Source organism: Rousettus aegyptiacus, unplaced genomic scaffold (genome assembly GCF_014176215.1).
Source record: "Rousettus aegyptiacus isolate mRouAeg1 unplaced genomic scaffold, mRouAeg1.p scaffold_m13_p_2, whole genome shotgun sequence".
NCBI lineage: Eukaryota > Metazoa > Chordata > Mammalia > Chiroptera > Pteropodidae > Rousettus > Rousettus aegyptiacus.
The window spans coordinates 109631688-109647720 of NW_023416295.1; the positions used below are offsets into that span (position 1 = coordinate 109631688).

General features: G+C 31.9%; 1 protein-coding gene across 2 annotated transcripts in view; it reads left to right on the forward strand.

Moving 5' to 3' along the window:
- PAWR (pro-apoptotic WT1 regulator) overlaps positions 1-14606 on the forward strand; it is a 93863-nt gene extending 79257 nt beyond the window's left edge. The window contains exons 5-7 of one of the 2 annotated variants that reach the window (XM_036236724.1): positions 3117-3264; positions 5063-5167; positions 7260-14606. In XM_036236724.1, the coding sequence (XP_036092617.1) occupies positions 3117-3264; positions 5063-5167; positions 7260-7346 (340 nt within the window). In that variant the 3' untranslated portion in view covers positions 7347-14606. The remainder of the gene's footprint in view (positions 1-3116; positions 3265-5062; positions 5168-7259) is intronic. The other variant, XM_036236725.1, reaches the window with a different exon arrangement.
- Positions 14607-16033: the final 1427 nt, after the last annotated feature.

The window sequence follows — 16033 nt, forward strand, 5'->3', positions numbered from 1 at the left end:
CTGGCACTACATACAGCCATTACAGTAATATTGACTATGTTCCCATTGCTGTACTCAACATCCCTGTGGCCGTTTGTAGCTACTGATTTGTACTTCTTCATCCCTTCACCTTTTTCACCCAGGCCCCTAATCCGCCTTCCCTCTGGCAATCACCAGTTTGTTCTCTGTATCTGTGAGTCTGTTTTCATAGAAGAGAAATCATATAGTATTTATCTTTCTCTGTCTGACTTATTTCACTCAGCATAATACCATCTAGGTCTATCCATGTCATTGCGTATGGTAACATTTTATTCTTTTTATAGCTGAGTAATGTTCTATCGTACATATATTCCATAATTTCTTTATCTAGTTGTCTATTGATGGGTACTTAGATTGCTTCTATATCTTGGCCATTGTGAATAGTGCTGCCGTGAACTCAAGGGTGCGTAGATCTTTACAAACTAGTGTTTTGATTTTCTTTGGATAAATACCCAGAATTACAATTTCTGGGACAAAAGGTAATTCTGTTTTTAATTTTTTGAGGAATCTCCTGACTGTTTTCCACAGTGGCTATAGCAGTTTGCAGTCCCACCAACAGTACAAGGGTTCTCTTCACATCCTCACCAACACTTGTTCTTTTTTGATTTATTGGTGATAGCAAATCTGACAGGCTGACTTATAAGAATATAGAAAAATAAACTCAAAATGTAGTTTATACAAGAATAATAAACTCAAAATGGAGTTTATTCTTGTATACGGTGTATATTCTTATATATTTTTGTATATGGAAGGTGGTCTAGTTTCATTTTTTTGCATGAATATGTCTAGTTTTCTCAACACTATTTGTTGAAGAGACTCTCTTTTCCCTATTGTATCTTATTTCCTCCTTTGTCATAGGTTAATTGATCATATAGGGATTACTGTAGCCTTGTAATATAATTCGATATCGGGTAGTATGATACCTCCAACTTTGTTCTTTTATGTTTCCACATAAATTTTTGAATTATTCTAGTTCTCTGAAAAATGCCATTGGTATTTTGATAGGGATTGCATTGAATCTATGGATTGCTTTGGGTAGTATTTCTTTCTACCCATGAGCACAGGTGTATGCTTCCATTTATTTGTATTTTTTTCAGTGACTTACAATTTTCTGCGAACAGGTCTTTTATCTCCTTGGTTAATTTGATTCCTCGGTATTTTATTATTTTTGATGCAATTATAAATGGTGTTTTAATTTTTCTAATAGTTCATACTGGTATACAAAAATGTAACCAACTTCTGAATATTAATTTTGTATCCTGCTACTTCACTGAATTCATTTAATAGGTTTTTTTTTTGGTAGACTCCTTAGGGTTCTCTATAGTATCGTATCATCTGCAGATAATGACAAGTTTACTTCTTCCTTTCACATTTTGATGCCTTTAATTTCTCTTTCTTGTCTGATTGCTATAGCTGGCACTTACACTAATTTGAATAGAAGCAGTGAAAGCAGGCATCTTTGTCTTGTTCCTGAGCTTAAGGAAAACAGTTTTAACTTTTCCCCTTTGAGTATGATGTCAGCTGTGGGTTTGTCATGTGTGGCCTTTATTATGTTGAGGTCTGTTCCCTCTGTTCTCAACTTTGCTGAGAGTTTTTGTCAGAAATGGATGCTGGATTTTGTCGAATACATTTTCTGCATCTATTGATATGATCATATGATTTTTATCTTCCAATTTGTTAATGTGGTGTATCACATTAATTGGCTTGTGGATTTTAAACCAACTTTGCATCCTAGTAATAAATCCAACTTGATGATGGTATATGATATTTTTAATACATTGCCGAATTTGGTTTGCTAATATTTTGTTGAAGATTTTTGCATCAGTGTTTATCAGGGATATTGACCTATAGTTTACTTTTTTCGTACTATCTATCTGGTTTTGAATCAGGGTAATGGTGGCCTGGTAAAAGAGTCAGGGAGCCTTTCCTCCTCTTGAATTTTTTGGAATAGTTTGAGAAGAATAGGTGTTAATTCTTTGAGTGGTAAAATTCGCCTGTGAAGCCATCTGGTCCAGAACTTTTGTTTTGAGGGAGGTTTTTGATTACTGATTCTATCAGTGGTAATCAGTTGTTTCAGATTTTCTGTTTCTTCTTGACTCAGTCTTGGGAGATTGTATGTTTCTAGGAATGTATCCATTTCTTCCAGATTGTCCAATTTGTTGGCGTATAATTGCTTGTATTTTCTTATAATAATCCTTTGTATTTCTTTGAGGTCTGTAGTTTTTGTTTTTGATTTTATTTATTTGAATCCTCTCTCTCTTTTTCTTGATGAGTCTGCTTAAAGGATTATCAATTGTTTATCCTTTCAAAGAAACAGCTCTTAGTTTCATTAATCTTTTGTATTGTTTTTCTAGATTGATTTCATTATTGCTCTGCTCTTTATTATTTCCTTCTTTTTACTTTGAATTTTGTTTGCTGCTCTTTTTCTAGTTTTTTTAAGTGTAAGTTTAGATTGTTTAGATTTTTCTTGTATCTTGAGGTAGGCCTGTATTGCTATGAATATCTCTTAGGACTACTTTCTCTCCCATAGATTTTGAGTCATTTTATTTTCATTTTCATTTGTCTCTAATTATCTTTTGATTTCTTCCTTGAGCTCATTGTTAACGTATTCATTATTTAGTAACATGTTGTTTAGCCTCCATGTGTTTGTATATTTTCCAGGGTTTTTTTTTTTTTTTTTTGTAGTTGATTTCTAGTTTCATACAATTATGGTTGGAGAATACACTTGATATGATTTCAGTCTTCCTAAATTTATTGAAATTTGTATTCTGGCCTAACATGCAGTCTGTCCTGGAAATGTTCCATGCACACTTGAGAGAATGTATATTCTGCTTCTCTGGGGTGAAAGGCTCTGAAGATATCAATTAAATACAACTGGTATAATGAGTCATTTTCTGGTTGGTTTTTACTTGTTGGTTGCTGTTTACTTGTTGATTTTCTGTCTGGAAGATGTGTCCATTGGTGTCAATGGGATGTTACAAGTTTCCTATGAGAGTATTACTGCTGATCTCTCCCTTTATGTCAGTCAATAATTGCTTTATTTATGTAGGTACTCCTATTAGATATTTTTATAAAATATATTTTTTTTATTTCCATAGCACAACCACCACCTCTGAAGAAGATGTCGCAAGTAGATATCCCCGAACAGATAGAAGTGGGTTCAACAGATATAACAGGGATGCAAATGCTTCAGGTAATTTGGTCTCGAGTAGCACATTGGAAAAGAAAATTGAAGATCTTGAAAAGGTATGAATTACAAATTATTTAAGGTTGATAAAATTAATATATCATTTGGATTCCATTTTTACTTTCATAGCAACAGAGAGAGGAAATAAATTGAAATGTGTAGGGGAGAGACAGTGCCAAAAAAGGAAAAGAATGAGGTCAGTAATTGAAGATATCATTAGTATTAATTGGTAGCTCCATAGATAGTGAAATATTAGCTTTGAATCACTGTCTTGTTTTTTGGGTGGGTTATGGCTAGACATTTTCTGATTCTCTTAGTATTTTCCAGCTCTGCTGATGTTAAAACTTTTAGAAATAGAGCTAATCATTGTATTCCTTAATTTAATGGATATTCCTATTCTGCCAAGTGTTATCTCTAATGTATTAAAAATAGTTTTTGCTTTTGAAATGGTTAGAAGTCTGTGCCGACAGTATGTACTAGTATGTGTTTATTATATTATCTGTAGAGATCGTCATTTGTAGACTTTCTTTTGGGCTCTGAATTAGAGCCTAGAACCATCTTTTGTTTTTGAAACAAGAGTAATCTTTTTTAGTAGTATCTTTTAGAAAAACTCAAATGAATATTAGCATAAATTTATTTCCCATAGGGTCTCAGGTTTGATCTGTAGACATTCAACCTTTCAAATTGATAATGGTACTGAATTACTTTCTGATTATTGAAAATATGTGTTGTTTTGCTGAATTAAAATCATTTCCTGTGATAAAAAGATTGTTTTCAATAGAGATTTAATTTTACAAGTTGTGTCTTTTTATAATACTATAATTATTTTTAGTTCATATTTGACCTTTCATACTAGTTTCTATGGGTATAAATTAAAAACTTTAAGCAATATATAGTTCAGTATGTTTCCAGGGTATTCTTCAGAGACTTTTAAAGTTCCATAAGAGTTTGGATTGACTTGCTAGTAGTTGGCAGCAGTTGATTTAGGAGGCCAGCTGGCTGCTTTCTCTGAGAGTTAGTAGGAAAGAAGCAAAATTCTGGGCAATACTATTTTAGTTCTGCTTCTCTTTTGACCCCAAGGTGGCTGACCCAGCCTAAGGCCCTGAATTCTAAATAAGATTTTTTTTTGAAATAGGTATTGCATAGTTTAAAAACAAAAAAACAAAAAACAAAAACCTTAAAACACAGTAATGTAATTCCATTCCTTCATTTTATTCATTGTCAGTTAACTAGCAGAGCCATAAGTAAAATTGAGGACCATTTCTGTTTAGACTTTTCCATAGAACCATTTCCTCTTCTTTAAAAAATTTGTTTTGAAAATTAATTTTTTTCCAATTAAAGTTGACATTCAATATTATATTAGTTTCAGGTGTACAACAAAGTGACTTCCTTAAACTTTGTATTTTTAATACAAATAGATACTATCTATTAAATATTTCATTAATAATGGTGGCTATAAGCTAAAGAGGGTAAGGCATTAAATATTAGTATTTGTTAAAGACGTGTGTAAAGATTTAATCAGAAACATACCTTACAACTCCTGTATTCCTCTCATTCTTGTTTTTTTTATGGATTTTTTTTGCTGGGATGGGTTCCTCCTTTCCACATCAAGTCATATGAGAAATTCATTGGAAATCTTCATCTATATCAAGCACTTCACTAAATCAGAATTCAAAAATTATTATCATGGTAACAATGAGAACTTTAGTAGTAGATCCTCTCTTCAGGTGGGACATACTCTATCTATCTAAAATTTTTCTCAGAACTTGCTCTAATTTAAAAATTAATGTATACCACTTAAGACTATAAACAATCAATTACTTTCCAGTTAATAAATTTTGTAATTATATCTACCAGGAAGTATTAAGAGAAAGGCAAGAAAACTTAAGACTTGTGAGACTAATGCAAGATAAAGAGGAAATGATCGGGAAACTGAAAGAAGAAATCGATTTGTTAAATAGAGTGAGTATTTACACATTTCAGTTTCACGGTTTCCTTTTTTTCTGGCAATTGGATGAAAATACATAAAGATGAAGGAATAATTTCATTATTGAGTTCATTTTGTAAATGAGATAATAATTTGTGGTAGTAAGAACCATCATTTCATTCAGTAAACTGATTTCCTCTGGCCAATTATCAGTTGTATTCATTTAATATTTTGGGGGGGATGGACTGAAGAATGGATTTGTTCTATGTTTTGTTAGAGCCTGGAGGTGAAAGGCAGTTTGGTCCCCTCCACACATGCAAGGTCATTCGGAAAGAGTTGCCTCAGTGAAGAACTACAGTTACTACTTTCTTGCTATAGGAAACTCCAGATGTCTTTGTACTTTCACCATATTTTCTTCTTCAATTATATATATGCATCCCAGCTTTAACTTTAGACTTACAATTATTTGTAGTTTCTGTTTGCTTTTAGCCCTAGAATTTACTTTCTGCTTAAGAATTAGGTATTAATGCTAGACCATACTTAAAGTAATTGTGATGAGAAAAGATTCCATAGTTTTGATTTTTATAAGACTTTTGATAAGATAGAGGGAAGAAGTGTTTGCTTCAGGGTGAAAAAAAAAAAACAGATTCCTAGTCCTATATTAATTATGGAAGAAGAGAAAATAGAGAGGCTTCATTATGTGCAGAATAATAAAGCTCTGAGGCATTAACTGCAGGTTATAGATGAAGACACTGAAACTCAGTGTTTAACTTGCTGAAAGTCATATGTAGTAATGACACAGAAATCAGCTGAGCCGGTATTTGACCCCAGGTGTATGAGAATCCTAATTCTAAAAAAACACTTTTCCATTCTTGTAGACTGCCTTTCATCTTGGTTCAGAACATAGGCATTCTCTGTTGGTTCTGGACTAATACAGTAAAATCTGCAAATATTTTTGATGATGATGTATTAGCACTGCCTTTAATACTATATGTATTAAAGAGACTAATCACCTGCGCTTACAGAGCTTATATTCTGGCAATGATATATGAATGTATTTTATCATTTAATTCTAAATCTTGGGTAAGTCTCAGTTGTAGTAATTTTAGGAATCTTGCATCTTTATTGTTTCAACAGATTAGTTTTTCAGTGTCATTCATTTAGTTTGTGATTAAATGCAGATTCTGTTTTTGTACATTTTAAAGTCATTTACATAATTGTGTAAAGACAGTATACTTAATTTATCAGAATGCTGCTATCCAGTAGCACACTTGCTCCAAGTTTTGGTATTTTAAATTGTGAGGATACATCTGTACATGTCTGCTTTTCCAACCACCAGTAAATAGTCTGCCTTATAATGTTTCTTCTAACTAAAACATTGTCTTTGTATTTACCAAATGGTTGTATGTATGGCACTGGGATTAGTATAGGGAACGTAGAGCTAGAATCACATAACTTTAAAGCCAGGGGATGATTCCCTAGTTTAGTGGCTTTCAATATTTTTTTAAGCTCTAAAACCTTCTCCTCAAACAAAATGTCATAGAGAAGCCTAACGTATAAACTGACCTAGATCAGTTCTGTATGCCCAAATCTTTTTTCTGTGTGCCTCAGTTCTATCACCTCCTCTGATTCTTACCCCACAATATATACAGACTTAAAAAATCATAAAAGGTGGTAGGAGTACATTCAAACTTAACACTTGTGTCTTTTAGATGCATAATTTGATACATGGTTACAATCCAAGGCCCTGAATCCACCTATATATTTTGTTTAGCTCTCAATTTTGGGGAAAGGAGGATTTGTTTTTAAATAAAAATTAAGTTATTTATAATGAGTAAAAATTGGAAGATTCACAATTAAAGAAATCTGATTTCTGGCTTCTTGAAAATCTGAAAGATCTGGCAAGATTTGGCTCATATTATGATAGCAATGAGAAGTTGAGTAGTGGATGCTCCCTTTAAGTGGGACATATTCCATCTAAAGTTGTTTTCACAACTTGCGCTCATTTCCAGATTAATTGCTTGTATGAATTTTCTTCAAATGTGTATTTTTGAAGTGTTTTTAATCATCTCCAGAATATTTTAAAGTATTTTAAAAACTCACTTTTTTTGTGTTTGTTTCCTTAAGGACCTAGATGACATAGAAGATGAAAATGAACAACTAAAGCAGGAAAATAAAACTCTTTTGAAAGTTGTTGGGCAGCTAACAAGGTAGAAGATTCAAGGCTCAGTGTGGAAAAAAATATTTTTAAAACTACTGATTGAATGTTATGGCTAATGCTAGGACAATATTCCTATGCTGCAGTGCATTAAATATGTGTATTTATTTCCAGAAAACAGTGGATGTTTATTTTCAACTTTCTTTTTCATATTAGTTTTTAAAAAGTACCTTTTCACAAATAACATCTTTCAGCTGTTAAAATAATAGGTTATGCCTCTTTTGATATTGTGTGGTATTCAGATAATATATGGTTTAAAGTCACAACCATTTGAATATATTTTATCTATGATAGTGCATTTTCTCCCTAAAGGACTATACATAGTCTTTGTTTACATGAATTCAAATACTTTTGGAGAGTTATCTGATGTGTGTAACCTTTTATGTGTTGATGATTTACTCATAAAAGTCTTTGTCTACTGTCATTTGTCTTTCAGTTAATTCTAAGCAATTTAGAGTAATATAGAGTCACACTATTTTGTATAAGGTCATCTTTTAAAAGGAAAGCTATTATAAAAAGTCACTTAATATCATGTACTAGTTGGCTAAAATTTAAGAGAATACTTGAATTGTGCTATAGTAAATTAAACTGTACTATTTTGTATTTGAATATCGAAAAAATTTTAAATCACTTTAACTTCTTAAAAACATGTAGTTGTAATTTTCATGTAAAATTTCTTATGTAGGTACTACTTTTTTAAAAAATTAGTCCAAGGTTTATAAGTGAACATGGGATATTTAAAATGTTTATTCATCAAGCCTTGAGAATGTATACAATTTTAGTGTATAAGAAAAAAGTCCATATTTTTAATTATGCATTAAAATCAAAACCAAAATATTTATCCAACTTAAAACATTTATACTTACATAACAAAAGAGTACAAAACAAATAGTGCTGAAATACTTTGCTTAATTTCTAATTTTGAGAATAACAGTGACACTGTTGTTGTCATATGACAGAATTATTGCCCTACCTCAAATTTAAGGAATTTTCTTCCTAACATTGGAATTTTAAAAACACAGTTATTTTGAAAGATTTTACAAACTTTCTTTTTCTGTTAAATATCAGTAGTGTTTAGAATTGTTTTATATTATGTGTCATGTTGAGTAGGTAAACGCCTTCCTTTAAAATACATTAACATTAAAAAATGTCGGCCTCATAGTTAAATCTCAAACAATATACTTTTATACAACTAATGTACGAAAGTGGTTTGAACATAGCACAGTAATCCATTTGGGGAACCCCCACTGATTATTTTTTCTTCACTTGCCAAGTCCCTTCATTACTCACTATTAGAAAAATAAGGAAGGTGAGACAATTGGAAAAAATGGAGAATAAATGATAAAAATCAGATGTTGAATTCTGAAACTCTCTGCAATTGTCTAGATTGCTCCCAACCCCTCCTACCACTTTCTACTTCAGAAGTTTCAGCTTTGGCTGATCTGAGAATCACCTGGGTTGCTTTAAAAGAATTTCCTGGCTATAGTGTCTAGATAGGTTTAGGTTGAGACCTTGGACAGAATTGTTAAAAGCTCATCACCTGATTATACTAATTGTAATCTAGGTTTGGAAACAGTTACTGTCGCCTCTTTCCTTCTGTATTTTTCATTGTAGACTCTGAAATTAACATAATTTTAGCTACCAGCATTTTTTCCCCCTTTTAGTTTATTTAATAATTAATAACTTGGTCTCCGAGGGGACGCGCGTGAGCGCGCACACACACACACGCGTTTACCAAAAAGTTCAGTGTTAGATTACCAAACTTGACACATTTGCATAATTACAGCATAAAGGCATCCTTTTTGACACTATTGCTCAGCATGGGAACGGGGATCTACTACCCACATGTCAAAGTGGTTTGCCAGGCTCAGTCACCGCCTTTGACTGTGAGGTACTCATCTCCCTTTAGTTTTTCTTAGGTATGTGGCAGAAATACCGGTATTGCCTAGTTTCCCATCTATACTTTGGATATTGTGAAAATGCTGTCAGTATCCAGCCTTAAAATAAATTAGTATATTGGTTTTTTAGTAAAAAAAAAAAAAAAAAAGTGTTTTGAATTTTCTATTCCATATATAAGTAAAGGAATATTTCATTTCCTTTTTTAGACTCATTCTAGTTATTAATACTTTTAAAGACTAGTTGTTAAAGACTTAGCTGTTTTAAATGTTGTTCTTGCCTTCAGTTTATCAGGAACATTTCCAACAATCATCTTTTATATAATGGTACCAAGTGCAACTACAGCGCCTGACAGCGTAGGCAACGCTTGCACATGCAGTTCTTCCATCCTTAAATACATATTTTTGTCACATATGGAGTTTTACACTGAATATTAAAAAATAAAATAAGATTGCTACAATATCCCTTTAAAATTTATAAAAAATAATTGATATTTTTAAAAGGTAACTTAAATATATATGCACTACCTTAGAAAACTTAGCTATTGTCAGCAAAGTGCTACTATTTGTAAAATTATTAGTCCCATTCGCAAATAATATTTCTTATATTTCCTGGAAATTTGTGGCATAATAAAATGTATCCAAAGTTCTAATGTGTTTATGATATTATTTTCAAAACAATTAGGTTATTAACTTTAAAATGCACGACTTGCCTCCTGATTTCTGTCATGCATTAACTTGTGAATTACTGAAATAATCTCTTTAATTTTTCTAGAATTGTTATTTTATTGTACTACAGTTACTTTTAGAGAGGAAAAGGAAGGCTTACTAAATGTAGTAGTTTAGCAAATTCACACTTGTTCAAGTAGTTTAAAAGATAGAAAATTAAGTAAAATTAAATTAATGGACAGATCCATGAAACAATGTATTTTGTTAATAACTTTTTAATTGTGGTAGAAGCAATGTATTCTTAAGGTCAAAAACCTACCTCAATTACACCTTTTATGTTTTCTGGATTAATCTGGATTTTTATAATTAGAAATTAAAATGTAAGATTTTGCATCCACTAATATTTTGTTGAATATAATGTGAGTCAGTGTATTAGATGTGTCCATATGTTCAATACTGTAAGACAAAATAGGAAAGACCTTGGGTTTGATCATTGATTTGATGTCCTAGACAATATTTCATATGTCCATTGATTGTCATCTTTCATCTTTTTATAGTGTTATGATTTTGAGTCAATGCCTAGTAAGTTCCATGCATTATTGGCACTTAATAACTCTTCATGCTTTTGTTAATAATCTCTTACAAGATTCAGGCATATATTTTCATTTTATAAGAAACCAAATATACCAGATTTTCATGGCGGATTGGATTAAGTGAGAAAGAACTAGCATTCAGGAATCTGAACTTTAAAATACGTTATAGTCAGTGCTGAACATTCTGTTCTTGTTATTTGAACCATTTCTAATATGTAACAATAAAGTTCTTTTGCATTGGAACTATGCATACCCTCATAAAGGACATCCCATCAACTAGGATTCCAGTTTATATTGCTTACGTTAGAAGTAGGGGCACTTTTCTTTTGTCATTCTATTAAATTGAAAGCATAATACTGATAGGCAGTGAACTTTTTGCATATCAGGTGCCTCAACAAAGGCACTTCCCCCTGCTGACAAGTTTCTCAGTGTAGAAGTTGGTTGTTTCATTCTCAGTGTAAAGACTTGAACCATTACCCAAGAAATCCTGAGCCTGTATTTTTTTATTTTACTCAGCTAGACTCTCATAGCATATTAAAGTCACATTCCTATCCCCAAAATAATTATGTGAGTATGGGAGAGCAATATGGATGAGGGGGTTACATTAAATTTTCATACCTGTTCTTTCAACAATATTTATTAGTCAGATGGGTATACAATTACAGATATTACGGAAATTTTAAAACAATGGACATGGGCCAGCCCTTCCTTCTAGCAGTGTACAATCTATGTAATGTGAATCAGTAGTACAGAGTGCAATTTTAAGTAGCATTTACTGATCTAATCTGAATAATTGGCTGCAGTATTTACTGAATGGTAGAGTGAAAGATTTAGTACATATTGGGAAGTATCTTACCATATTTCTTTTAGATAATTACAAATTATGAAAACATTTTAAAGGAATTCATAGCAGTAATGAAGCAAAAAGAATTCAATGTATATCATATACACCAAACTGTTGATGTTGTTCAAATGTGATTTTGTTAGTTTTCATATACTATTGATTACTGGTTTATTTTAGTTATTAAAGTCTAAACAGTTAACATATGGGCAGTCACTTCGATGATAAGAATATTAGTGATGATCACTTGATGGACGTGTATTATGTGCCAGTTTTGTTTATTTTGTGTTGTTTCGCCTCTGGATACCTAACACATATGTATTTTATTGGTGAACTTGTTTCTCAGAAGATTTGGCTATGCTAATTCAGGGCTTATTATTTTTTCCTTCTAAATTTAAGTATCAGATAGCTGCTGCTTCCAGCCAAGACTACATGAAAGCTAAAATAAACTGTTGAAAAATCAGTTAATTCAGGTAATCTAAATATTTGTAGAGAAACATCTGGATAATTTATTGATCACATTAGTATTGTGTAGACAGCTTTCTTAATTCCCATTGTATAGGTTTTCATTGTCGAGTAGTAAACTTGATTCACTTTTAATATGCTTTGCATGTAAAATAGTATTCAATAAAAAGTAAATTTTCATTTATTTTTTAACACTGGTTAATTATTTCCTTCCTGTACTATCAGTAAAATCTTAACCATGAGTTTTACTTTTGAAGTTCAAGGATAATGCTAATATTCTAATTAACTTATGTGCCTCTTATTGAAAGTGTGCAGTACTTTAAAATCTTCAGTGTATCATTGTAGAAGAGATAATGATTTAAAGAACAAAAATAGGGTTGAACAAACCTGAATACATTAATGGTGAGGCTTCTTGAATTAATGAGAGATGTGCACATATTCAGCCTGACTGAAAATTTTAATTGTTTCTTTGTTTTAAAAGTACACGAGTAATTTCTTAATTCAAAATTATTACCTATCAACCAAATCTGATGGTGTTCAAAGAATTTCAGGTCCTTCATAGTTTGAAAAAGATAAGTAGGGGTCTGGGAATGTAAAACTCTAATCTTTGTTTTTTTTAGTAAATGGTTTACATAACCTTTTGCTAATATGTCATTCTTCATACACCTGCACAAGCTAATCAATCTTCTTTACTTCTAGAACTCTAAATTAATCTTTCCAGTAATGTCATACATGTCTAACAAGTGAATAAGCATCCTTCAGTCAGACTATTTAGATAATGTCTCAAGTCCTTATTTAAGAACATACTCCATTATTGGAGCAAGCCTACTGAAAAAATATGCAAGGTCTCTTGAAACTGGAGCCAGTTGTCTTGAGACTTCATGAAATCTCTTTTTTTTTCTTATTCTCAGTTCACTCTGTGCACACAATTGTATCAGCTGTAAAACCCACATATTTTCTTAATCTCATGGCTCTAGTTTCTCTTCACCTCTATAAGAGGTTACATTTTATTTCTGGTCAACCTACTGGAAAGAATTTATGTAATGTTGGATCTTCATGTTAAAAAGATAGATAAAAAGATACAGTATCTTATAATTTGTTGTATTTTGATGTTTAACCAGATAAGATTAGAAAGGAAGCTAGAAAACAAAGCTGCCCTCTTAATACTGGACCAAATGCACAGTTTTTCTCTCACTTTCAAAAAAATTCCGTGACTTAGTAAAGATGTGTTTAATAAAGGAAAAAGTGCTCTCTCTATTTGGTGAGAGATAGTTAAGCAATATAAAAAAAATTAAGTTGAGCCAATTAGGAAAAGTAGATTGGACTTGGACTTTATGTGAAAAAGTTTTGACTGCTGTATATGTTTTTCACATTAAAGTGTGCAGAATTATTCAGTATAAATTGTCCTCATTCATATATGGTCAGTTGTTATCTCTCTTTAATATAACATAGAACATGAAATTTACAATCTTTATCCAGAAAAATATTTATATTCCTTTAAAATGGGAATGATTTACTGTGATTAAACAAAGATCGATGATGCCATCAGTGAACATTTTAGTTTAATAGAAGCAAATTAATAAGAAAAATTAGTAGAAAGGTATCTGATTTCTTTAATTATTCTTGTAGTAAAAAAGTAAACAAAGCTGTCAAAAGCATAGGAAATCCCATTTGAAGAACCTGCAAATCACTTTTGCTAAGAATACATTCATTTGATAACAGTGTTAACATTCATTTGATACAGTGTTAAGAAAAGTTGGAAAATTTTTAGTCTTCCATAGCAGATTGAAATTTTCATGTATGGATGATGCAGGACAATGGAAGACATCACTGAAATAAAATTATGCCAGTAATTTTCATATTAGCTATATTATTTACTATTTAAATTTGGTCAGTGAAAATTGGGGTGAATAAATGGACATTTAAGAAAGGCATATTGATGATCATGAGAGGCCTAAAAATGCCTCTTCTTGTAACACTTTTAAGATCGTATACCTGAAGAGGTGCAGCTGAGTTTAGCGACTCAGTTAATAAGTGGAGCATAACTTTAATCTTAATCTAGTATGGCATAAAAACATTTGATAATTAAAATTCAGTAGCCATATATGCCAGGCATTGTGTTAAGTGCTTCAAATGTTTTTATTTGATTCTTTAAAACTTATGTAAGGTACAGATTGGGAAGAGTAATTTACCCAAGATCTTCAAAGCAATGCTTTGCGCCTTATGCTATGACATACTTTTATGACATGATCATTGTACTACTAAATATTTTGCCAGTGGTTCTCAGAGTGTGGTCCCCACACCAGTAGATTTGGCTTCACTTAGAAACCGGTTAGAAATACAAATTCTTGGGCACCACCCAACACCTGAATGAGGTGAGGCCCAGCAATCTGTTTGAACAAGCCCTTCTAGTAATTGTGATGCAGGTCAAAGCTTGCAAATTTGCATTATGCATTTCTGTTTTTAAGCAAAGATATTGGTCTTTCTTTTTGGATATTGTATAAATAATATAACATGAACTTGTTAAAAAATGTGATTTTTTTTTTCATTGCTTACATTACAAAAAGATTGTATCAGGAAAAGCTTCAGCATGGATATTGGCAGTTTGACATAAACCTATTGTTTTAATATCTCTGGAACTCGGATTCTTAAAGTCCAAGATACCGTGGAATTAAATATTTGTTTCTCGTTAAAGTTGATCTCAGTTATTGCCTGAAGGTTTTTAGTAACCATAATGCATTTTTGTGAAATTTTAAAACTTTATTGAAACAAATAAACATACGTTTCATCAGAGTTATAGTTTTGTTTTTGTTGTTTTCTTGCATGTATGGACTCTGTAGGGTGGTCCATGAGGAGATTGAATCTTCAAAATTCACTCTGAACTCAAAGTCAGTAACATATTCCAACCAATTCATCAGTGAGGAGAAATCGACAGTATTGCATTCCAGAGTAAAGAAGAAAAAGCATTTTTTAAAATCAATTTGGGATCATTTTTTTTCTTATGATGAAATAAGCTATCTTCAGAGAAGTTTTAGATTACAGAAGATCGTACAGAGGGTAGCTTGAATAACCCACGCCCAATTTCCCCTATTATTAATGTCTTACATTAGTATGGTGCATTTGTCACAGTTAATGAATGAATATTGATTCATTACTACTTATGTCTATACTGGATTTAAATTTTTCCCTCGCGTCCTTTCTTTGTTCCACAATACAATCAGAGATACATTCAGTTGTCATGATTCCTTACGTTCCTCTGAGTTAACAGTTTCTTAGACTTGTTTTTTATGACTGTGACAGTTTTTAGGATTACTGGTCAGGTATTTTTTACTTACTATGGACATTTTCATATATATACAAAAGCAGAGAAAATAATTTTCCATATCTTGCTAATCTCATCCCTTTAAAATTTTTTTTTTGCTGGGATGTTTTACAATTAAATTTCAACTATTCTGCCATTTAACCTGTATATGCTTGCGTATATATCTCATAAAGACTTAAATAGTAACCACATTATTATAATACCCAATAAATTTAATGCTAATTTCTTAATCTGTTTCAGTTCTAAGAGGCAAGCCTGCAAGAGATTTATTGAGAGAAAATACCTGTGAGGGAAGATGGGGCAGGAGCCTAGGGGGAGGTTGGGAGACCTCAGTACAGGTCTGACTGATGAAGGAGAGAGGGTAGGAGGATAATTGAGCAGGAAGTCTAATCCACAGTGCAAGTCAAAGAATGTTTTAGCAAGGCTGTAAAGGTGCTGGTTCTCCGAGTAGACCTACATCTTGCAGGAATGGGCTTGCCTTTGTATTCTCGCTCTGCTCCTTTGTTGGCAGGAAGCAGCCAGTTGGAAGCAGGGCCTCGACACCATGGTGGATTCAGACTACAGCAGCAGGAACTGTCCAGTTAAATGACTGTAGGACGCTGGAGAGGCTCCTTTTCATGGCTACCACATCATGATACCTCAGAAATGTCTTCTTACTGTTTATTGCAATAAAGATGCAAGTGAGAGCCATCCATTGCATTTGGTTAATATGTCTCGTTAAGTCTATAAATCTCTCGTTAACCTATAAATCGCACACACTAATTTTTATGCCATTTTTCAAATAGAAGAAATTAGATTATTTGCTCTATAGAATTTTCTACATTTTGTATTTGATTTGATTGCATCTACCCCCTATTTTCTGTAAATTGTTAGAGGTTTTATTAGAATCAATATTTCA